The 24,509-nt window shown below is 38.9% G+C and overlaps 1 protein-coding gene across 7 annotated transcripts in view; it reads left to right on the forward strand.

Annotated features, from left to right (window-relative positions):
* The window catches only part of NSD3 (nuclear receptor binding SET domain protein 3), a 103,257-nt gene that overhangs the window by 71,975 nt on the left and 6,773 nt on the right, over positions 1–24,509 (forward strand). For 5 of the 7 annotated variants that reach the window (XM_046648550.1, XM_046648548.1, XM_046648547.1 and 2 more), the window contains 10 exons: positions 922–1,119; positions 1,593–1,766; positions 5,408–5,554; positions 8,877–9,033; positions 13,373–13,575; positions 14,277–14,389; positions 15,186–15,455; positions 20,580–20,696; positions 22,232–22,373; positions 23,711–23,817. In XM_046648550.1, coding sequence (XP_046504506.1) covers positions 922–1,119; positions 1,593–1,766; positions 5,408–5,554; positions 8,877–9,033; positions 13,373–13,575; positions 14,277–14,389; positions 15,186–15,455; positions 20,580–20,696; positions 22,232–22,373; positions 23,711–23,817 — 1,628 coding nt within the window. The remainder of the gene's footprint in view (positions 1–921; positions 1,120–1,592; positions 1,767–5,407; positions 5,555–8,876; positions 9,034–13,372; positions 13,576–14,276; positions 14,390–15,185; positions 15,456–20,579; positions 20,697–22,231; positions 22,374–23,710; positions 23,818–24,509) is intronic. The other 2 variants (XM_046648551.1, XM_046648554.1) reach the window with 2 other exon arrangements.

Raw genomic sequence — 24,509 nt, forward strand, 5'->3', positions numbered from 1 at the left:
TTTGGTAATTTCTTATATTTATTCTGTGTGGGGAAGACCTTGCCACTCTCAGCTCCCAGGTGTTGAAAAATTCTGTTCTGGGTTTTCTTTGGAATTACTTTTAGTATAGAGTGAGAAGTGGAGATCTGAATTGTTTTTAGTGCTGTTATCTCCAAATTGATTATCAATTATTGTAGCAAATCAATTATTCTAGCAAAATTTATTAAATAATATTTCAATTTAACCATTTATTTTCAATTCCTTTTTATATGTTAAAAACTTACACATAGGGGCCAGCCCCGTGGCCGAGTGATTAAGTTCGCGTGCTCTGCTTCGGTGGCCCAGGGTTTCACTAGTTCGAATCCTGGGTGCAGACATGGCACCACTCATCAAGCCATGCTAAGGTGGCATCCCACATGCCACAACTAGAAGGACCCACAACTAAAAATACACAGCTCTGTACCGGGGGGCTTTGGGAGAAAAAGGAAAAAGAAAAAAATCTTTAAAAAAACAGAACAAACAAAAAAAACCTTACACGTAATAGAGTTTCTTTTGAAGGTAGCTCCTTGCTGTCAGTAGCTGCTTCTATTTAAAAGGCATATGCAGGGGCCTGCCCGGTGGCATAGTGGTTAAGTTCGTATACTCTGCTTTGGTGGCCCAGGGTTCACAGGTTCAGATCCTGGACGTGGACCTAGCACTGCTCATCAGGCCACTCTGTGGTGGCATCCCACATACAAAAATAGAGGAAGATTGGCACAGATGTTAGCTCAGTGAGTCTTCCTCAAGCAAAAAGAGCCAGATTGGCGACAGATGTTAGCTCAGGGCCATTCTTCCTCCCCAAGATAGATATATATCAAATATATATGTCTCACATATATATATATATAAAGTCATATGCTTTAATCAGATTTTATCTAATCTCTGTTCTTCGCCACTTTCCAGGGCAGCACCCGTGTTTTTCCTGTAAGATGTCTGGCACAGATGTGAAGCGTTGCTCTGTTGGTGCTTGTGGGAAGTTTTATCATGAAGCCTGTGTCCGCAAATTCCCCACTGCCATCTTTGAATCAAAAGGATTCCGCTGTCCCCAGCACTGCTGCTCTGCCTGCTCTATGGAGAAAGATGTCCACAAAGCAAGTAAAGGTAAAACACAGCTAAAAACGGGAACAAAGATTTTTTTAAGTTCAGTAGCAAATAACAAGCACATTATTTTAGAGAGCATCAGGCATTCTCCATCTGTTTTCTGTGGAGGTCGCAGCACTGCCACAATAGAGAGCCTGGTAAGTAGAGACTACGTCCTAATGCAGACCAGGAGAAGAAGGTTCCGTCTGTTCAAAATTGCCCTTGGAAATTCCTTCAGTAGGTGCCGTGTTGGAAACCACCATCTCTCCAGCACTAGGGCAGGCAAATATTTTTTGAGTGATCTCCAGATGAGTGCTGCATTTAGGGGCCATATAGCATAGGAATGACAGAACCAAACTAGTGAAGAAAAATATTTTTATCTTACTGTAACCAGCATTGCATGGGAGCCCAGAAGAGCCCAACTCCAAAAATCTCAGTTTATATCCAGCTGATGCCTGATTCAGTAGACTCCCTTCTGGCTTGTCTTCACATAGGCCGCATGATGAGGTGTTTGAGATGCCCAGTAGCCTATCACACCGGAGACGCCTGCATTGCTGCCGGGAGCATGTCTGTGTCCTCCTGCATTTTCATCTGTAGTAATCATTCCAAGCGGAGCAGTAACTCTTCCTCTGCTGTAAATGTAGGCTTTTGTTTCGTTTGTGCAAGAGGTGAGTGTCAATCTTTTCTCTTTCTTTCTGAGTTCATTGGCATATTTCCCCATTAAAATAGTTTCATTAATATCCCTGAGAGAGAGTAACACTCCCAGTAACTAGTCCCTTTTACAACATTAGACATTCAAATTGTTAGAATATTAATTCTTCCATAAATTAAGCTAGAATCTGCATTTTTTAATAATGTAGAATTATAGATAAGTTCTTAGTGTTTCTGTTTGGAGCATTGAACGATTATTCCCTTCTGCAAACAATTCTTCTTTCCGAAGCAGACTCTTCCCATGTCACATTCTTTAACTCAGAGCTTTCAGCTGATTGAAATTTCACTTGGAGGCAAGATGAGCACGTTTACTTTTTAATTGTTTCTGTTGTATTTTATCCTGCTTTGGTCTGGCATTGAGGAAGCCCGATGGGATACAGCCAAGGCAACATATGTGGTGGTGGCAGCGAGCAGCCAGCAGTGAAGCTTTCTTACTTGCCAGCTGTTGACATTTAAGTGTGCCAAGAGATTGATCCACTAAAAACAATATTGCGTCCCTGAGGGGGTCAGTGAACTTGAGTTCATGACAAATAGAAAATAGAACTTCTTTACTTGAATATGATAGAGAGTAGCCAGCTTTACAGAGTATCTCAGCTGTATTATAATAAAACAATTTTTTAGTATTTAGTAAGCATTTTAAAAACCAACTGATATCCCCAAATGCAGTTGTTTTTTCTTTTTTTAATATGAGTGCTACGTTTTCTAAACTTTCCTGAGTGTGAAATATTGGAGAGGACTCTGGCATGTCAGGCCTGTTCGATTATATTTAGACTATACTGAAGATGAGGTTTTTGGTTTTGTTTTATTTTTTGCTTTAGGGGACAGTTCTTTTAATTTGGTGAAAGTACTGTAAAGTACTCTTTACTAGAATTTTGGCAGTATGATACATAGATCTTTAGTTGTTTTGCTTTTTTATCTCTCATTTAAAAAAAAAATAACAAGAGGAGGTAGGCAGTAAAAGATTAAATAAATAGTAGTCCTTTTTGTAGCAGCCAGCTGAGTCCGAGGTATATAGTGCTTTCAGTTTGCCAGAGTTTTGTAAGCATGTGGGGCTGTCGCCATTAGAGGGAAGTATTATGTCTTTCTTCACCAGAGCAGTTGGAACTGTATGCTGCTCTGAACCTGGCTGGGACCTGGAGGAGGAGGTCTGAAATGTTTCATGCCACATTGTAACAGGTGACAGAAAGGATTCAAATAGTCAAAAGAAATAAGAAGTCACCACAAGTGCCTTTTCCATCTCCCCAACCCTAGGAAAGTAATGATAGGATGGACATACTGAATTATCAGTTGGATGGCTAGCTTTAGAGACTTTTAAACAGATGAGTGTCAGAGATAACAAAGTCTCTATCGCTGTGTGTTTTATTCTGTCATTCTAGGCACTTATTTTTACTAGGATGTGTGTGTGTGTGTGTGTGTGTGTTTGTGTAACTGAGCCAACATTTTAAATACTGAGTTGATAACTATCACTCTGGTTTACTTTGGAGTACATTGTGAATCAAGTACCATCAGTCTGTTAACCAATATTTTCTTTTGCTCTATTTCATTTAATAACTGAGAGACCTTTAAAACAGGTATTTTCCATTTAAGATAGGTAGAAAATGGCCCATTGTCAAGGAACTTAGTTTTGTAGAAATTCTAACCATTTTGTTAAGTTTAATTTATATACCTTGATTAAAAGCTTGAGATAATGGAAATGAGGGGAAAACCTATGTTTTAAAAAGGATCTGTATTTGCATCTTACCAATTTAGCAGTTATTCTGAAAGATTTGCCATATTTAAATGCCTATTTAAGCGAGATTATTTAATTCCCAAATATTTTGACTGTGAAACTTTGTACAGTAAACAAACTTATTCTAAATAGTTCACTGTTGGGATTTGAGAAGGTTTAAATCAAAAGTTTTTCAGAAGTAAATAGTGTGTGTTCTGGAATTAGAAAACTTAGCTTGTTTTTAATCCATTGCCTCATACAGAGTTTTTCCCTCCTCATAGAGGATTTTTCTCTTAGTTCTTGGTTATTGCTTGTTTAAAATCATTGAGCTAACTCTTAAGGACTGAACTGTCTAGTAATATTTTAAGAAATGTTTCAAGGTTTAGAAGAGCACTGCTCCTCCTCTGGCCTCCATGGTGCCGTAGCAATGTCACATTTCAGTGCAGTATTTGTTCTGTAGTCTTTCCTTTCATCTGGAGGGTGGAGGAAAGTGAAAGTTACTTAACACTCTATGCCTTTCTTTGTAATGGTAACTTAAAATGGAGAAAGTAGGTTAGGGTTTTCTTTTCATTTTAATAACAGCAATTAATTTTGTATCTGTAAATCAAACTCTACTAGACACTATCTGAATGAATTGCCACAATTGCCCTGAGAAGGTAGTTCTTCATTTTATATGGATAAGAACACTGAGCCAGCATTTGTACCTTATCTTTCCTATTTCAAAGCCCTTTTCTTAAATACTACACCACTTTTCTCTATTTAATGTATGAAATTCATTTGACATTATATTTATTTAAAGATTATTTAAAGATTCTTATGTTATTACCAATTAGCAATTTCAAGTTCATTCTGTCATCTGGGTCAGAGATATTTCTTGAATCTGTCTCAGGGTAGGGTAGCACCAAATGAAGATAACATTCACTGACAAAAGTAAATGGTAACCCTTTTAAAAGCAAAACTCTTCCCTCTTCTGAAAATGATCTCTATGAAACTGCTGTCATGGTTTGTGTTGTAAAGTCTCAGATCCTTATAAACTGACCAGTAACCAAATAGAGACATTTTCCCTGGTCTCACAGTTCCCTCCGTTTAAGAGTGGCCTGTAGCTATATTATGAACTTAGCTGGGGAAGGGGGTGGGAGGGAGAGGAGAAGTGGGATGACCAGTGGGTTAGAGCAGATCTTCTGTCTTCCTCTAAATACAGTAGCTGTGTTGGCAGATCAAAAGGATTGTTTTTATAAACCCTTAAGTTTTGGTAATCACTTTATATCATGGCAGGGAAAAAAATTAAATGGTTTGCATTACCTCAGTAAAGTTCAACACATTATGGCTCCTTGAAAATTGTGTATCATATTGATAGAGAAAAGCTTCATTATCTGGCAGAGAAAGCTAGAATTTATTTGAGTATATCTCAAGATATGGAGAGAGAAGAGGGGAGACTCAATTCTGCCTTTAAGTGCTGCCTGAGACTTTGAAGGTGGATCAGGGTCTCTAGTTACTATGTCATGTAAATAATTCTAATTTCTAGCAATTAAGTGATATGTCATTTTGTTCTTTGGATTGGCATCATAGTACTTCTAAATATTAAGGAATGTAGCTTTATTTTCCACAGGGGGGTTTCAGTATGATGTGAAATGCAGTTTACATCTTCAAATTAATTTGGAGTTTTCTTCTAGGTATATAGGTTTCTATGTAGGGCTGAGGCAGTGAGTAGCTGCAACTCCCTTTAATAACTATAGAAAGTCTTTTCTGTCAGATCTTTCTTTTTCTTCATATTCTCTTTTCTTCCCCCAACTTCACGCACAGCTACATAATAGGTGTCGGTTTATTTTTTCCTCCTGGAATCATGGGTAGTTTCATTGCAGCTCATCTCTTTCTGTTTGTCTCGTATAGGGCTGATAGTGCAGGACCATTCAGACCCCATGTTCAGTTCATATGCCTATAAGTCCCACTACCTACTGAATGAATCAAATCGTGCAGAGTTGATGAAATTACCTATGATTCCTTCTTCGTCAGCTTCCAAAAAGAAATGTGAGAAAGGTAATAATCAAAATAGTTTATATCTTGCTTTTATTTTTGCATTTCCTATTTTTTTCTCTTTAAATGGAGGGGGGAAATGTATGCCTGTCAAGCACCATCTGTTGCTTTTGGTAAATTCTACCTTGGTGGGTTGTGACTGTGTCTTCATATGGCTGCAAAATTATTAAAAAGGGCTTAAAATAATTCCATTATTACAAATTTTTACTTACTCTCCTCCTTGAATAAATTTTCACACATTCTCTCTATCTGTGGATGATTAAAATTGAATGACTAGGATTTTGCTTACTATAGAAGACTATCTAAGGGCTCTTTCTCTTTTGCCTGATGGTAGGACTACCATTCATGTTAGAATAGAATAGTCACAATGTAATTTGTTACTAACTTTCAACTAAATAACAAGATACGTTATTAAATAGAGGGAAACCAAGATACTGATGCTTAAAAATTTGATTTTAGACTACGTTCCATCATTTTGTTTCTGAAATATTTTTGTTAAGATGCTGTGAAAACTAGTTGCCCTTCTCTTAGAGACATCAGTGGGCAGCTGGGGAGGATACCCCAAGTACTGGATATTGAAAGATGGCCCAGATGACTTGAAGAATTGCTTGTGGATCATTTACCCACAGAGAACCAAGAGCTAAATGTATATTTATATCCTTCCAGTTAATTTAATCTATGGAGGAAAATCTTGTGTTTAGCTTTGCATAGCCTATTTGTAATAAAGGGAAAAAGTGGTTTAATAATAATGTATTATTTGGAGAAGGGTAAAATAAATTACCTGGAAGGTGAAGAAAGCCTTTCCTGTCTACATTCCCATTATGATCTGGAGGCCAGGTTCAGAGTCTTTAAAAACAAAACTAATTCATACCTAATATTCTAGGTATATTTGAAATGGGCTTTGTTGGTTTTTGTTTTTTGTTCTTTGTGTTGCCTGCTTGATGTTTCTTTGCTCTTTGTCAGACATCTGAAGTGGCAACTAATGACTAAAAGAAAGCATAGCAAAGCAAGGTGATCAGAACCTATGGAGAAGTAGGTTAGGGACAGGCTGGGCTTGTTTGTTTGCTTGTTTTCCAGTGAAGTCACGCTGTGTCGCCTTACTGTTCATACCACCTGCTTCCAAAACAAAGATGGGCATAGGTCTGACTGACTCCCTAATGCAATCAAGTTAGACTACTGAGGCATTTTAGGAAATGCCTTGTTTTCCTGCTGGCGCCTTTATAAAATGAGATTAATTCCATTACTGCTTACTCTGTTTTCAGTCCGCAGTATTGACCTTGACATGAACTGAAATTATTTTGAGCCCTCTGTCTGCCTAGCTTGGACCATGTCTTACTTCTTTCGCATCCTAAAGCAGTTTTCTTGCATAGCACCAAGGTGGATTGTTTGTATTTTTATTTTTCTCTTTCCCTTGTGTATTTTTTGTCAAAAAATTGTGATGATTTTCACTGATGATTCTGGGTCTGTATTTCCTCTGAAATAAGACTTAAAATTAAGAACTATCCCACAGTGTTAAAAATGACCAGCCTGACATTTCCACATCAGCTCTAATAATCACACGTCCTCTGCAGCTGTTTGCAAAGACTGCTCTCCTTACTGGTCACTCCTTTCTGATGGAAAAATGAATTATCTCATTTTACTTCAGACTCACAGAAGAATTTCCTACCTAGGCTAAGAACACTCAGGCAGCTCACCTTTAGGTGTAGAATTGGAACAATTAACCATATTGAGATCTGCAGACAAAGGGAAAAAATCCCAATGATTGAAGCAAAAGCTTTTAAGCAGAGGAAATATAGTGATTTAATTCATCACTGATTGTACATAGATTTTCTTTTTGTTTTCATGTTAATCAGTTAGAAGTTTGAAAGTCTACAGAAAGACAAGATTTTCCGGAAAATTGATAGCAAACCCTCAAAAGGTCGGAGCATATGATTTGATGAAGTTGTGTAGAAAACCTTTTGCTTATGAGACTTTCAATCTCAGTGCAGTCATGGGTTACAGACCTGATGTTCCAATGGAAAGATGAAGTTTCTTTGCAATAAATGTCTTTATTGTATTTCATCTTCAGTGGTTAACATCCTTCTCTGTCACTTGTTGAAATACCTATTAGAAATACCTAATCCCCCCCCAAATCTTTTATTTCTTTGCATTTAAAAATACTGTTTTGTTTTGTTTGCTGCACCTGTTTTGGTCTTAATCCAGAGGTCATTTTGTGTATTTAAAAGGAGAGGATTTTGCTAGGGAACTTGGAGGGCTATCCTGCGTGTGGTACTTCGGTCTGCGCTGAAATTTACTTAGTTTTATGCTATAAAGCAGTGGTTCTCAATATGAAGTCAGAAAAGACTAATGTAAACAAGACTGTTGAACTGTGTTTAATATTTCAGAAAATCTAACAGAATCATACATTTGTGCAAAATAAGGTTACATAAGTTTCTTTATATTTGGCTATGATTTTAACAATATAATATGGTAATACTAGTTTTGTTTTTGGGATCAGAAACTCTGATTGGCAGTTATATATTTATTTGGTTAATAAAAACAAGAGGAATTAATTGTTACTTTTAAAATCCAGGGGTTTTGGTGTTGTCTTTTGGTTGTGGGGATTTTTTTGTTGATAAAATATTCGAAAACATATGGGAGCATGAGGAAGAGAAGGGGGATCCTTTGTGATGAAAACATGGCACACCACTGCTGTATAGCCTGTTTGACTCTATCTTCACTGCGAAGGTAACGATAATCACCAATTGGAGAAGTATGATTCTTTTGCTTTTTTTGTATTCTTTTATTGGAAGAAAAAAACTACTGATCAACATATTGGCTGTTGTCATTTTTGCTAATTTTAGTATAAAGGGATTTAGTTACCTGTGGCACTGGATTAAAATACAAAGTTAGTCATTAAAATGACCACTGTTGCTTTCTTAGCTCTCAAAGAGAAAAGAAAGTAAATTGCTACATATTTCTTTGAAAATCTGCTCTCAAGTCTACTCAGTCCAGAGATTTGATGCTTCTCATTTTGTCATGTATTAGGAGTTGTAGCTGCCTGCTAAACTGATAGCTTGAAAGCCCACATTTTAGACGGGTAAAGAGTACAATGATGTTTTCCTTACTAAGAAGCGTTTGAGTTTCTGACCACTGAAGCCCTGAAAAGGGACTGAAGGAGCTAAATCTGTTGATTTGCTTTCTATTTTAATCCATCGCTATAGGTGTGACTCTATTCCTTTGTTATTTTCCTCCAATTTGAATCAAATTCAATGCACTTAAAAGACAACTTTCTCCTTTCCCTCTCCTCTTTTCTCAGTTACTAAGACTTGTTATTTGTTTCAAGGTGGAAGATTGCTCTGCTGTGAATCCTGCCCAGCTTCCTTCCACCCGGAATGCCTGAGCATAGAAATGCCTGAAGGCTGCTGGAATTGCAATGACTGTAAAGCTGGCAAAAAACTGCATTACAAGCAGATTGTTTGGGTCAAATTGGGAAATTACAGGCAAGTTTTTCCAAGGACAAAGAGGTAGTATTCAATCTGTTCCGACGTAGATTCCTAGTCCGTATACAAAGTGGCTAGGAGAGACACAGAGCAGCACAGAGTACTTCCTTAGAAAAAGAAAGAGAAAAGAAACATATTTTGAGTCTGGGTTTTTAGACGATTGGGAAGGTTAGTTGTTGGATTTTTTTTTTTTTTTTTGATTGGTTAGTTGACTTTTTAACTGCTGAAAGTTATTTTATAATAGTGAACTATATACTAGTAGATTTTGGAATAAAGGTCTTATGTGGATAGTGGGGAAGATGTTTTCTTTGTATCCTAATTAGATTTATATTGATTTCTGATTTCTAATAAAGTCAAGAGTTTATATCCCGGTCAAAATAGCTGTCTTTGTTCCTGGATCTGGCCCATTTTAGTTCTAGGTAAAAGCTCTAAACTGTGTACAGAGAAAGAGCTTTGTAGAATTTAATGAGAGAGATTATTTCATTAAGAGCCCTTAGTTTTTAAGGGAATGAAGTAAGAAGTGCGTGTGATTGCCATTATTGTAAGAAATCTTTCTTCTTTTAGGAAGCCTGTTTTTAACAAGCCTTCGCCGAACAGGAATTAGCAATATATTTTTAAAACTCTGCGTTCTACATTTTGAGGCATACATTTATCATTTTACTAAGAAAATAGATACTCTTCAAGAGAGCACAATAGAGTTCTGCTTTTCAATTAGAATTCTAAGTAAAATATATTTCTATAGAATTTCAAACATAATTTTTTTTAACAAGGACTATGTTGTTTTCTCTGTGTGTTAAACACAGGTAAGCTGCTTGCTTACCTAATTAACTTTAAAATTTTTGTTTTTAGCTGAGAATAAGGGGCATTCAGGTTGAGAAGCCACCCCCTCTACAGTTTTTTTTTTTTTTTAACATATGACAGGAAACCTCCAAGTCCTAAAAAAGAAATATTTGACAGTTTGAATACATAAACAGTTTTATACTGTATGGCAAAACATAGTTTTAGAAGGCAGATCTCAAGCCAGGGGCACGTATTTGCTCTTCTGCTTTCAATAAAAAAAGACAAATACTTTACCTAGAAAAGGGGCAAAGAAGAGAAAGAACCAGTTTGCAAAAGAATAGCAAATAGAAAATAAACATGTGAAAAATGCACAGCCTCACTAAAAATAAATGTATGTTAAAAACAAGGAGGGGAGGCCAGCTCCGTGGCCGAGTGCTTAAGTTTGGATGCTCCGCTTCGGCGGCCCAGGGTTCGGATCCTGGCATGGACATGGCACCACTCGTTAGGCCGTGTTGAGGCGGCGTCCCACATCCCACAACTAGAAGGACCCACAACTAAAATATACAACTATGTACTGGGGGGATTTGGGGAGGAAAAAGCAGGAAAAAAAAGAAGAAGAAGATTGGCAACAGTTGTTAGCTCAGGGGCCAATCTTTAAAAAACAAAAAATGAGTTTTGGGGCTGGCCCAGTGGCGCAGTGGTTAAATTTGCACGTTCTGCTTCAGCAGCCTGGGGTTGGCCAGTTCAGATCCCAGGTGCGGACCTATGCACTGCTTGTCAAGCCATGCTGTGGCAGGCATTCCACATATAAAGTAGAGGAAGATGGCACAGATGTTAGCTCAGGGCTAATCTTCCTCAAAAAAAACAGTGTTTTTTTAAATTAACAGACTGGCAAAGATTTAAAAGATTAATAATTTTGGGGAAACAAGTGCTCCCTGTAGCGAGGTCTGACATCACGTATTAAAATTGTAACTGTGTATACCCTTCAAGGAATTTATCTAAGGAAAAAAAATTGGACAAGCAGGCAAAAATGTATTTATAGGGGTGTTCTTTGCAATATTATTTCTAATTGCAAAAATTTGAAATAACCCAAATACTCAGATAGTAGGGGATTTGTCAAATAAATTATAGTGTATCCATATTGTAGAATACCTTGGAGTCGGTAAAAGGATAAGGCAAGTCTGTACAGTCAAGGAGACAACGCCCAGAACATCTAGTTGAATTAGAAAGCGCGCTCAGCAGCATACAAAGTGTCTTTCCATGTGCTTGTACAGTCCTTTCAGATTGCAGGTCTAGATATAACATATGTTTAATACCTGGAAAGAAATACTTCCAACGTTTATAGTCTGAGGCATGAGATTACAAGGGGAGGCATTTTCAATCTTTCTATTATATATTTCTGCATTGTTTTAATTTTTAAAAGAAACACATACTGCTTTAATAATTAAAAATACATATCTTTCTGGAGTGGGTAGAGGTTCAGGTTTGACAATTTAAAGAGAAGACATTCCTGGATAAGAAATATCTAAGAGGAGCCGGCTCTGTGGCCGAGTGGTTAAGTTTGTGTGCTCCGCTGCGGCGGCCCAGGGTTCGGATCCTGGGCGCGGACATGGCGCCACTCGTCAGGCCACGTTGAGGCGGCGTCCCACATCCCACAACTGGAAGGACCTACAACTAGGATATACAACTATGTATGGCGGGGGCGGGGTGGTTGGTTGGGTAGATAAAGCAGAAAAAAAAAAACGTTGGCAACAGTTGTTAGTTCAGGTGCCAATCTTAAAAAAAAAAAAAAATCTAAGAGTGTAAGAAGCCTTCAGATCTTCAAGTAAATTTCAGAATATTTCCTTTTGTTCATTTTTTTATTTTTGGCTTTTTTTGAGATATGATTGACATAATGTTGTCTAGTTTCAGGGTAGTGATTTGGTGTTTCTGTATGACCACCACAGTAAGTCTAATTGACAGCCATCACCAGACGTAGTTACAAAAGTTATTTTTCTTGTGATGAGAACTTTTAAGATCTACTCTCTTAACTCTGAAATATACAATACAGTATTATTAATATAGTCACCGTGCTGTACATTATATATTTCCTTTTTTAAAAAAGTTATGAACATGAAAATATCTTTGACTTAATTTAATTTTAATACTTAAATTTCAATCACATTGCATTTTAAAGAAGCGCCAAGCAGCGCTCCAGCTCCCAGCCCAGTGAGACTTTATATGCAGGTCAGATGATGTTGCATGCTTTGCAAAGGCTCCCAGCCTTGAGCTAATAATGTATTTTTTTCCAGGCAGGCCCAGCTGGGCCACATGATGTTGTTACTTTTCAATAACTGTTTACTCCAGTGTGAAGTTTCCTGGGGGAAATAGGAGAACCTGGAACAGCCCCTGGGAGAAAGTGTGCCTCTTCCTACCTGACCCAGTGAAGGCTGTCATCGCGTACATACTTAGCTACCTTAAGATGATATAGAAATAAATAACCATTTCCTAGCCTACTTTGAAAGGGAACTAAATACTGATTACACAAGATAGTGTTGTTTTGTTTTATTTTAACAACTTGAGCACAGACTCTTACCCACGTTTTTAATTAATTCTTAGACGGACAGCAGGGTACCTTTTAGATGAAGTGTATTCAAGTTCTGCATTATAAAGCTGGGAATGTGACCGTGCCATCATTTATCTTCTAAATAATAGTTAATTAAATAAATGGTTTTATTAGGCGTATGTAAAATAAGAGACTGAAAAATTTTAGTCTTTGTGTATTTACTGTTCATATTGATGATCTTATATCTACAAAAGCTTCGCCCTTCAATTCCTGACTTGCCCAATTGCTGGAAACTGCCCCGTGCGCCTCACAGATGGCTTCGTTTACTGACGGCCGTGGTAGTCCTCACTGCATGAGACAGTTATGTTTTCCTGCTGACCCATATCCCACGTTTTTGATGATCTAAAATGAATTAGATTCTGAAACACACACTGGTATAAACCTAGTACATTGGACCAAAAAGTCGTTCCCCTGGTTGATTAGAGCGCCAGAAAACACTAGTTTGAATATCGCATCAGTTTATTCTTAAATGAGTCCCTTGACTACTAGAAATAAACTTTTACAGCTTGAAAGACAATCTTAGTATTAAGAATGTCAACTTTGGAGAAAAACATGACTTTTCTAGTACTGAAATTGGGTTTGGAATAGTATTGGTAAATTGTAATTCCTAAGTTGGGTAACAAGTTCATTATTTTATTATTATGCTTTATAACTTAAATTCTCATGATATATGTTCTTCTATAAATATCAAATACTAATTTTTTAAAGAAAAATTAGATTGGATGTTTAGGACCTCGTTGGTTTAGTCTGTGTTCACTGCTTCATTAGTTAATTCATTAATGAATATGTTTTTCAAAGATGTGTGGTTTGGATAGGATTAAAGATAGGGTGTTTTATTCCGTAGAATCTGAATGAAAATTGTAAACTACAAAACCATTTTTTCCTCCTGCGACAGCCATGTAAAGAATAGTGTGATTTTCCATCTTCCTGGTCTAAAATTGCTTTTGTTTTCAGATGGTGGCCAGCAGAGATCTGCAACCCCAGGTCTGTGCCACTCAACATCCAGGGCCTTAAGCATGACTTGGGGGACTTCCCTGTGTTCTTCTTTGGTTCTCATGACTACTATTGGGTACACCAGGGCAGAGTGTTCCCTTATGTTGAAGGAGACAAAAGCTTTGCTGAGGGACAGACTAGTATTAACAAGACCTTCAAAAAAGGTAAGTTGGATGATGTTTACGGTAGCTCAAAACTGAGATTCCAGTGTTGATTGCTCAACATCTGCTGACTGGCATATGGCATGTTTCTGGTATTAGAGAATTTTCACCAGGTGTTATGATCCAGCATCTGTAAGTTTCCAGTCACATTAGAACCACATCAGAATCCAGTCAATTAAAGAAATACTTTTCAATATGGTAGACTGTACTGCGTATATGAAAGGAGCTTCTTCAGTGATCTTTCTACAAACGTAGAGATTATTCTGGAAACAGTCTTTTTGGGAAGTGAAGCTCTTTTGCTACCAAAGAGCAGTAAAAGCTTCCCATGAAGACCCTTACAGCTGTTTTTGCACTAAGTGGCCAGGAAGACAGGCTTTCTGGGTAAGAGTCAAATGAATGTAAATCTCCTCCAAGGTAAAAAGCTGCTCTTCGGTTCACGTGGAAGCCTTCTGAGCATTGGAGTAGGCCCTTATCTCTGGGGCAGCAGCTTGCACACACCACAGTGTTCAGCCATAAATGACTTACATCCTAGTTCAGTGTTACCCTGTCCTGGTGCTAAATGGTTATTTCCAGAATATAATTTTTAAAAGAAAACCCCAGACCAAGGTGCAGTGCAGGGGGAAGGCAATGTGAAACTACTCTCCTAATGGTTTTTGTTTGGTTGTTTTTTGGTCTTTATATACTTTGTTTGGTCTTATTGGCAGCACTGGAAGAAGCTGCAAAACGTTTCCAGGAATTGAAAGCACAAAGAGAAAGTAAAGAAGCACTAGAGATTGAAAAAAGCTCAAGAAAACCCCCTCCTTACAAACACATCAAAGTGAGTCTTCCCCCGTGAAAACATTGGTATTTGACAGCAAGATGAAATGCATTACACTCTTGCTACAGTCACGCGCTGCATCACGACATTTCGGTCAATGACGGACCCCGTAAACGATGGTGGTCCCATAAGATTAGTACCATAGCGCCTCGGTGTGTAGTAGGCTAGACCATCTAGGTTTGTGTAAATATACTCTGTGATGTTTGCATGACGACGATGAAATCACCTAATGACGCATCTGTCAGAACATGTCCCCGTCAATTAAGCAATGCATGGCTGTAGTTAGAAGGCCCTCTTTGACTTGTGAAAACTTTTGCTAATTATCACCCAGTCTTCTGTAAAACAAACTGAGAGCTTTTCTTGGGAGCATCCAGTGGCAGCATGGCTGCCTCGCTGTGAGGATGAGAGCTCCAGTGAGCCCGCTCGGAGCTCAGGGCAGCATGATTGCTGTGAGTCCTGTCCTTGCTCTGCCAGGTTATCCTGCAGCCAGACGAGGATACAGGGATTTAGGCCCTTTCTTCCAGAGAGCCCACAGTTGTTTTCAGTTATGGAATTTCCATCAACGGGTAGAAGAAGAAATACATGGGATAGATAAGTGAGAATTCGCATCAGGTTTTGATATTTTTGTCAGCTAAGGAGAGGCAGTTGCTATTCGTGGCTTACTCATGGGGAAATTAAAATTAGAGAGCCTCTCTCAGAGTCACACCACAAGGCAGTGGCAGAGCCAAGAATAGCATGGCTCTTTCTGATGTTCCTGTTCAAATTCCTCCCTCTTGTTTGTGATTTTGTTTCCTAGGCTAACAAAGTAATAGGAAAGGTACAGATCCAGGTTGCAGACCTGTCCGAGATTCCCCGCTGTAACTGCAAGCCAGCGGATGAAAACCCTTGCGGCTTGGAATCAGAGTGCCTGAACAGAATGCTGCAGTACGAGTGTCACCCGCAGGTGTGCCCGGCTGGGGACCGCTGCCAGAACCAGTGCTTTACAAAGAGGCTCTACCCCGACGCAGAAATCATCAAAACAGAGCGAAGAGGCTGGGGCCTCAGGACCAAAAGGAGCATTAAGAAGGTAGCATGGGATGGGGTGGCGGTGGAGATGGAGGATCAGGACCCAAGACTCTTAGAGATGTGTCGAGGGACAAAATATATAGGGATTTATGGCAAAAGTTTGAAACTTTCCAAGTTGAGAGTTTACTACTTCTTGAGCAAAGAAAAAGCAGTAGGAAGAAGTAGTAATAAAATGCACATAAACTCTGGGTGTCCTGTGATTAGCCATAAAAAGGACAGGGGCATTGGTTCTTTTCGTTTTTTTTTTTTTCCCTGCTTTATCTTCCCAACCCCCCGTACATAGTTGTATATCTTAGTTGCAAGTCCTTCTAGTTGCGGTATTGGTTATTTTCTATTTGAAATATTTTTTACTTTTAAGCAAAATAGATTTAAAAGACTTAGTAAAGGAAAAATAGTAAAACTAAGAACATACTGGGATAGAAACTAGCAAACCCAGGACTTCGCTCCAACATCATAATTCATTGGCCATGAAACCATGGCCAAGCCACGTAAGCTCCCAGATCCTCAGTTTCCTCATCTGTAAAGTGGACATCATAATCCCTGCCCTACATAGTTAAGGGTCATTGCTAGATTCACATTACAGTCTGTGTGCAAAAGCAACTGGAAAAAGTTGAGATCTTTAGCACTTCTCAATTATCTTCATTCTTATACTTTGAGGCAGTTTTTTAAAGCAGTCTCTTTGTTTTACACAGGAAATCCATGCCTGTTGTAGAAAAAATTTTAAATGCAAATAACTCAAAGAAAAACAAAAATCACCAGTAAATTCCACTGTTCAAACAGTGACTCTCAAACGTAAGAGATCCTGAGAATCTCCTGGGGCTCAGTAAACAGTGGCTTGTGGAACTGTCTAGGACAGGCCTGAATAATTGGCATTTTAAACCAAGTCCCCACCCTGCCCCCCCAACCCCCAACTTGCCTAATGCCAATATTTGGAAGCTGGAGATGTATTCGCTGAGAGAAAATGGACCTAGTGGGAATTCAAGTTACTCTGGACATTTTTCTCCCTTTTTAAAAAATCACCTTTGTAATTAAAAAATACCATTTAATGTAGTAAAGAAAATCAAACAATACAAAAAGATGATAAAGCATGAAATTCCTCCTTTATCCCTTCATTCCTGGTCTCCTCACTGGAGATGACCATTGTTAATAGGTTGGTATGTAGCCTTTTAGAACTTTTTCAATGCAATTGTAAACATAAACACATGTATACATATTCTTATATTCTATATTTGTAGAGTTTTTTACACATAAATATCATGCATATTTTTCCCACTTAATGAGTATATCATAAATATATTTTTATGGCAGTACATACAAGTTTGACCTCATTCTTTTTTAACAGTCTCATTATATTCCATAGTAAACTGTACCATAATTTAGCTAACCTATTTTCCAATAAATTTATATATATATATTTAACTCTTTAATGGACATTCTTGGTCACCTGTCTTGATGCACCTTTTCCTATAGGTTGAAACTCATTCGTTCAGCACATATTTGATAAGCTGCTTTTATGCGCCAGGGACTATTCTAGGCACTTGGAAAACAATAGTGAACAAGACACCTTTGTGGGTCTGCTAGAGATGGGTAATAAACAGATACATAGTGTTGAGTACCACTAAAAGCTGCAAAGAAAAATAAAGCTGTCAAGGGGATAGCTGGTGACAGGACTGCTGTTTTCAATTGATTGGTTAAGGAAGGCCTGAAGAGGTGGCACCTGACCCAAGCGTGTCAGGGGAAAGCCATACTGATGCAGATGGAAGAAGAGCTTTTCAGGCTCAAGACAAAGCCAAGGATAAAGGTCTTAGCATGCTCCCAGAACAGCAAGAAAGTGAGTGCACCTGGAGAGCAGTGACAAGGAGAGGAGTGGGTAGGTAGGAGATGAGATGGGGGAGCCAGGGGCTAGATCACAGGGGGCCTTGTAGGCCACAGGATGGGAAACTTCTGGAGGATTTCAGTAGGGAGTGACTTGACCTGACGTGATGCAGTCATTTTTTATTGCTGCATAACAATTTTACCACAAGCTTGGCAACTTAAAATGTAGCATACATTTTATGATCTCACAGTTTCTGTGAGTCAGGAGTCTGGGCAGTGCTTAGCTGGGTTCTCTGTTTAGGATCTCACAAGACTGCAGTCAAGGTGTCGACCAGGGCTGGATTCTCCTTGTGCCTCAACTAAGGAAGGACCTGCCCACCTGCTTGCGCGGCTATTGGCAGAACTCTGTTCTTCACAGCTGTAGGTCTGAGAGCTTCAGGTGGTTTTCCTTCTGGTTTGTTGTCATCGTTGTTCTTTTGATGCTTTTAGCTTCTACAGGCTGCCCACAGTTACTTGCCAAATGGGGTTCCCCAACATGGCTATTTGCTTCCTTACAGCCAACAAGGGACAGAGACCCTCCAGCAAGATGGATGTGAAAGTCTTAATGTAACAAACTCAAGTCATACATATGTCCTGTCACCTTTGTCATATTCTCTTGGTTAGAAGCAAGTCACAGGTCATGCTAACTCAAGGGGAAAGGATCACACAATGGCCCGAACACCAGGAGGCAAGGATCATGGGGGCCACCTCAAGTGTCTGTCCACCATACTTAGGTGTCAGAAGAATAACTTTGACTGTAGTTTGGAGAATTTATGATAATGGAGAAAGAGTGATGAAAAGGAGACCATGATAGTCCAGGAGAGACATGGCGAGGCGTGGACCACTAGGGTTAGAGTTGAACAGGAGAGGAGTGGTTAGATTTCTGACATTTTGAAGGTAGAGCCTACAGGATGTGCCAATGCGTTGGATGTGTGGATTGGGTTGCTTGGTCCAAGGCCATCTGCATTTCACATATTGTTGTATAATGCAAAATTTCTGATATTACTTTAATGCCATGCATATCACCCAGACAAATTTTTGCCTGTGATTTCAGGGGAGTTTTGAGGACGATCTTGAAATCTATCCAGTTTAATATCGTGTTATCACCTTGTAATAGTAGTTGCACTTATTCTAAAATGTATTATAGTTTATTAAGTTAATGATATAATCAAGAATCAGTGAGGATTATTCTGCCCTTTAGCACTTGAGAAATTGCTAATGTAAGCCAATTGGTCTTTTACACAAAATAGGTAGAAATATACAGTTATTGAAAAGCATACTCAAAAGACTTTGTGGCAACATGAAAAAGATTTTTGGTGCATTGAGAGGACAGAAACCGCATGTGAAATTGAATGTACAGAGTCAGTCCTTCTTTTCACACATAACAAATTCCTGAAAACAGGTGCCAGAGTTAAACAAGGGACTTTCTGTTATGAAGTGGTATCTCTCCTAGAAATTAAAGAATATGTATTAAATACTGAATTACATCCTGTCTTTTTGCCACAGGCTTTAAGGACAGATGTCTAGCATTTTTTGAGTTCTTTATTTTGTCTTTTGTGTTCACAGTTGAATTCACAGTTAATGGTTTTAAGTCCAGTAAGCAACTCTGAGGCTAAAGATTTGTCACTTTTAGGACATGTAAAATATTTCTTTTACAGAATAGCTAGAAATATTTATTTACAATGGTATCAAGTTTATGAGACTTGCACGCCTCATGTTTGGTATCAACACTTCAATTTTTCCGTATTCACTCATTTTCATAGAATAGTAAATATAAACCATAATAAATGGTTCTCAAGCTTTTAAAGCCACAGAACCATTTCTTCCAATGAAATCTTACCCTTGAATCCCAGTATGTGGAAAAAGTGAAGTGGGGCTGATTTGGTTGAAATTCTGCTCTGTAAGTTTCCATTAAAGAAAACTTGCCATCAAATAATCAAGTAGAGTAACACTAGGTGGCAAGGCGGCCAAGATGGCAGTGAAATTGTCTACCTGTGAGGGCAGCAGTACGATGTGATGTTGCAAAACATCGTCCATCAGTTGATGTCGAAGTCCGAACTGGATGTAGGAAAGGCCATTTAAGGCTGACAGTACATAGTACACAAATGTGCAGATCCGTCCTGTCCTTCATGAGAAAGGACTGGAAGGAAAAAGGGGAGAAAATAAACTGCTCTGTTAGGATGCTGCAGTTATAGATGAAATGTTTCTTTTTCCAACCTAATTCTTTGTCACAGCTTGTACAATCAATAAAAATGGGAGAGACAAAAAGCTAGAGGTCAGCTTTTGTGGTGGCCGCTCCCCAGTGGGAACAAGTCCGTAAGCTCCCTGCAGCAGCCTAGCGGCGCGCGGCCAGGGCAGACTGCTGCGGGGGAGTTGGGTTGACGCCTTCCAGTTTGGCCAAGTAACTTCTTTTCTCTTATTGCAGAAGTAACAATCTTTTATCTTTATCAATAGGGAAAGGTTAAATATTTTTAAGAACATTGGCTTATGTTCTTAATGATTTACCAAAATTAGAAAATATAGTACTTCTCTTTAGATGGCTGGTGCTTACTGTCAGCTCTGGAGGCTGGGTGCGCCTATAAAGGAGCAGCACAAGGGACCTCTGCGGAGACAGAACAGGTCTGTGTCTTGATTGTGGTGATGGCTACACAATTCCACACCTGATGAAATTCCATAGAACTACACCCACACACGAGTGCATGTAAAATTGGGGAAATCTGAATAAGGTTTGTAGACTGTGTCCGTTTTCTGGTTTAATATTGTGCTCTAGTTATATAGGAGGTTACCATTGGGGAAACTGACTGAAGAGTTCACGGATCCTCTCTGCACTGTTTTTGCAAGTTCCTGTGAATATCTATAATCACTTCAAAATAAAAAGTTTAAGTAAAAGGGCTCATTTGCGTCAGTCAGATCTTTTCCAAGTCTTACCCCTAAAGCTACAACAAACCAGTAAAAGTCTGTTAGAATATAGCTTCAGAGGCTTGAGTTAGCCTAGCCCCAGATCCCAGTGAGATCCCATACTGGTGTCACTTGGACTGTAGAAATAATATTGTTGGCAAGGGAGACAGGCACTTATCACCTTCAGAGGCACCCATACAAGAGAAATAGACTATCTGAATGCCCGCGCATAACAACTGTTTGTTTCTAGGGTTGAAGTTATATTTCCAGGATTCTTTTGGGTTAATTCTCTGGATCATACATGTGGTGTTAAGGAATGCTGTCTAATATGATACACTGATTTTACATTTATATATCGCGTGCTTCTCTGCAGGGCGAATTTGTAAATGAATATGTTGGCGAATTAATTGATGAAGAAGAATGCAGATTGCGAATCAAGCGAGCCCACGAGAACAGTGTAACTAATTTTTATATGTTAACTGTTACCAAGGTAAAATTGCTTTTTTTTTGTAAGAAAAAAGGATTTTTTGTTTTTATTTCATGGTCTTAGGTTGAACTCAGTTTCCTCTAATTTGATTTTTTCAGGCAAATTATAATGATTTGCAGTAGCCAGTATGCTGTGTACTATGAGCTAATTATCCCAGAGTACAAATGAATGATTATTGAAAGCTTGCACATGTAATGTGAGACAGCACAGGGAGTGCAAAGACAGCTAGGAATAGGGTTAACATATCTGGATCTTAGTCCCAGCTCTTCTTAGTCACTGAAAGACCTGGCCCTCGGTTTCTTTATCACTGAAGGAGAAAATCAGCTCTGTAATTCTAAGTTATAAACCACCATTAAAGTTCTAATTTAGCAAAAATCTAACTCTAAATTGTTCTGTATATTTAGACTTCTCTTTATGTGTTAGGAAAAAGAAATGCTGTCATAAGAAAATGACAGTACAACTGCTGGTTTAATACATGTCATGCTAAGTCCCGTTTGATGCACATGACATCCATTATCTCATTTAGTTTCTCTGTGGTCCTTTGATTGACAGAAGATAAGAAACTGAGGTCCAGCCCTGATAAGTGATTTGTTGAATATCTTGTTACAGTTTAATGAAGAGCCTAGACTAGTAGCCATGTTTCCCATGTCCCAGGCTATCTCTAAAACTGAGTCAGAATATCATTCACAGTAAGAACTAGTGATCGTTTAAAAGAAGGATTATTTTAACTGATACGTCATTGTTTGAAGGTTTTACACCTTTCATGAACATGTATTTCAGAAACATAACATGCCATTTATTCATGATCACTGATCGCCCCCTCGGTCCTGCCGTCACTGACAGTGACCCCTCCAGCCATTGACAACACCAGGGAGGCGCCATCCCCTAGAGCTTGTCCAGATGGTCAGGGCTTAAATTCAGGGGGCCAAAATGTTGAGCTTTTTACACTATTTTGAACTTTAGTGTACGTAAAAATAGAACAAATAGATAACTACTGGAGCGTGCATCCCAAACTATAGCCCTTCCATCATCAAATCTCCGAGTTTCATTCTGAGGAGAAGTCTCTCATTTTTCCTTCTTCACTTTTTATGGCCTAGTCTCTCATCCGTCCACCCTCTACTGGTGTCACTTCTTGTTCAGAGTGGGAAGGAGGGCTGACAGCCAAATACCATGGTTCCCATTACAAGTAGCTATCTGAACTTAGAGTTCCTAATCAGAAAATACCTTTCCTAAAACTATAGCCAGGTAATCTTCTAAGTAGCATTATCGTATGGTATGTTTGTTTCTAGAAACGAACTTAAAAAGAAACTAAACCCCACTTTATCATGAATTGCTTTGACTTGAAGTTCATCAAATAAACTAGAGAACTTAGTAAACCTGCACAGAGATCACCACATTTTCAGAATTGTCAGCTATCAGACGTCAGCTGGTAGCAAAATGCTGCGGCCTTGTGGCTCTTGACTGAGGTGGATGTTTCTAAGACAGGCTGATACTTGGTTTCATGTCAAAGGTACCTTTCATTCCTTTTCTTTCTGAAGGACCGTATAATTGACGCTGGCCCGAAAGGAAATTATTCTCGCTTTATGAACCACAGTTGTAATCCGAACTGTGAAACGCAGAAGTGGACGGTGAACGGGGATGTCCGAGTTGGCCTTTTTGCTCTCTGTGATATTCCGGCAGGTAGGAAGGTAGCTGCTCCCCGTGGCCCCTCCCTAGGGAGCACGGCTTGAAGGCAGGACATACTTCAAGGGTTGATGCTCAAATATTTATTCAAATAAGATAAAGAGCTGTGTTTAGAATTGTTATCTGCCAATAAGAAGTAAAAAATCTGTATCCTGCAAAGAGAGAGAGGAGCCTTTATGTAAGAGGATATTACAGAATTCTGTCTCTCCCAGAACCTACTGAATTAATTGTCCCAATTATTGCTCTGTATAATGTAACCAGATGTTGAAGCTTTTGTTTTCTTTTTTGAAAGTATTAAAAGTAATTAGCCTGTGTTAACATCAACTGGCTTCTTGGTTTGTTTGTGGGGTATTTTGGTTTGTTTTTTAACTTTGAAAGATCAATCTGTTTCAAATTAGACACAGAAAGCTTCTGAAGCCAGAGTTATTGCTTTCATTTTTCCTTACCCCTCCAGCATCTTAATAGCAAAACTTAGTTTCTCCTTTGTTAAGTTTGTAGAAAAATGGGTGACAGGAGAAATGCTGTAGCTAAAAGAGATTTAAACTATGTTTCTAGAAATCATTGTGGATTGTTCAAGCCCAGCTAGAAGAAAACTTGGGCCTCCTACTTTGAATCCCTTGATCTTTGGTGGATATCGTAAACCCACATTTTGAACTCTTTCTTTTTTTTTTGAGGAAGATTAGCCCTGAGCTAACATCTGCCGCCAATCCCCCTCTTTTTGCTAAGGAAGACTGGCCCTGAGCTAACATCCATGCCCATCTTCCTCTAATTTATATGTGGGATGCCTACCACAGCATGGTTTGCCAGGTGGTGCCGTGTCCACACCCAGGATCCGAATTGGCGAACCCCGGGGCGCCGAAGTGGAACGTTGGCACTTAACTGGTGCCACCGGGCCAGCCCCTGAACTCTTTCTGATCATAATATAAGGCATTAATTACTGGGAGTGGTATGGTCGTCACAATTCCACGGTCATATTGTTCATTTAGAAACTTGTGTAAATTAGCTTTAGAAAAGAGCTAAACTAGAACCCATTTTTCTTGAGCATAGATTTCAGATCTGTAGTCTCAATTACAGAGTTTCTGACCACTTTGATGAAAAGGATATGATGACTTTTGTAGAATATTTTTGCTGTGATCATTGGTAGATGGGGATGTTTTCCTTTAGCTTTGGGTTTGTTTGTTTTTTCCTTTTTCCATCACTGTCTTCAGTGTGGGACATTGGAGAGGGAAAAGTCTTCATGTCAGAATTATGTCTCTTTTTTCATTATGAGTATGTGTCTATGACAGCATTTCTCTTCTCCTTGAATATGAATAATTATTTCTCTTATGTTTTAGGGATGGAGTTAACATTTAATTATAACCTGGATTGTCTGGGCAATGGCAGAACGGAGTGCCACTGTGGGGCAGATAACTGCAGCGGTTTTCTAGGAGTGCGGCCAAAGGTCAGTTGTGCAGGGAGGGCCCATGCCAACAGGAATGAGGAGTGGGGCTATTGAAGAAGTTTGTTTACGGCCATCTCAGGAAAAGGCTGGCAAATGGGTACCTGCTTTAGTTTGCGGGTCATCAGTTGTATTTACCCAAAGTTTAGACTCTCTTTCCAGTGAAGCATCTTAGTAAGATCTGTTAGGTTCTGGAAATATATTTTTATTTCTGATTGAAATTTTTTTTTTTTAAAGATTGGCACCTGGGCTAACAACTGTTGCCAATCTTCCTTTTTTTTTTTTTTTTTAAAGCTTGGCATCTGGGCTAACAACTTGCCAATCTTTTTTTTTTTTTTCCCCCTGCTTTCTTTCCCAAACCCCCCCCCCCCCCCCCCGCCCCCGCCCGGTACATAGTTGTATATCCTAGTTGCAGGTCCTTCTAGTTGTGGGATGTAGGATGCCGCCTCAATGTGGCCTGACGAGCGGTGCCATGTCCACGCCCTGGGCCGCCGCAGTGGAGCACGTGAACTTAACCACTCGGCCACGGAGCCAGCCCCCTTCTGATTGAATTTAAGTTAGCAAAATCCTTTTGAAAAACTTTTTTAAAAAATTCACAGTATACTAAAAACCACTGAATTATATACTTTAAAATGGCGAGTTTTATGGTATGTGAATTATATCTCAATGTCCTTGGAATTTAAAAAAAAAAAGCA

Source organism: Equus quagga, chromosome 22 (assembly GCF_021613505.1).
Source record: "Equus quagga isolate Etosha38 chromosome 22, UCLA_HA_Equagga_1.0, whole genome shotgun sequence".
Taxonomy (NCBI): domain Eukaryota; kingdom Metazoa; phylum Chordata; class Mammalia; order Perissodactyla; family Equidae; genus Equus; species Equus quagga.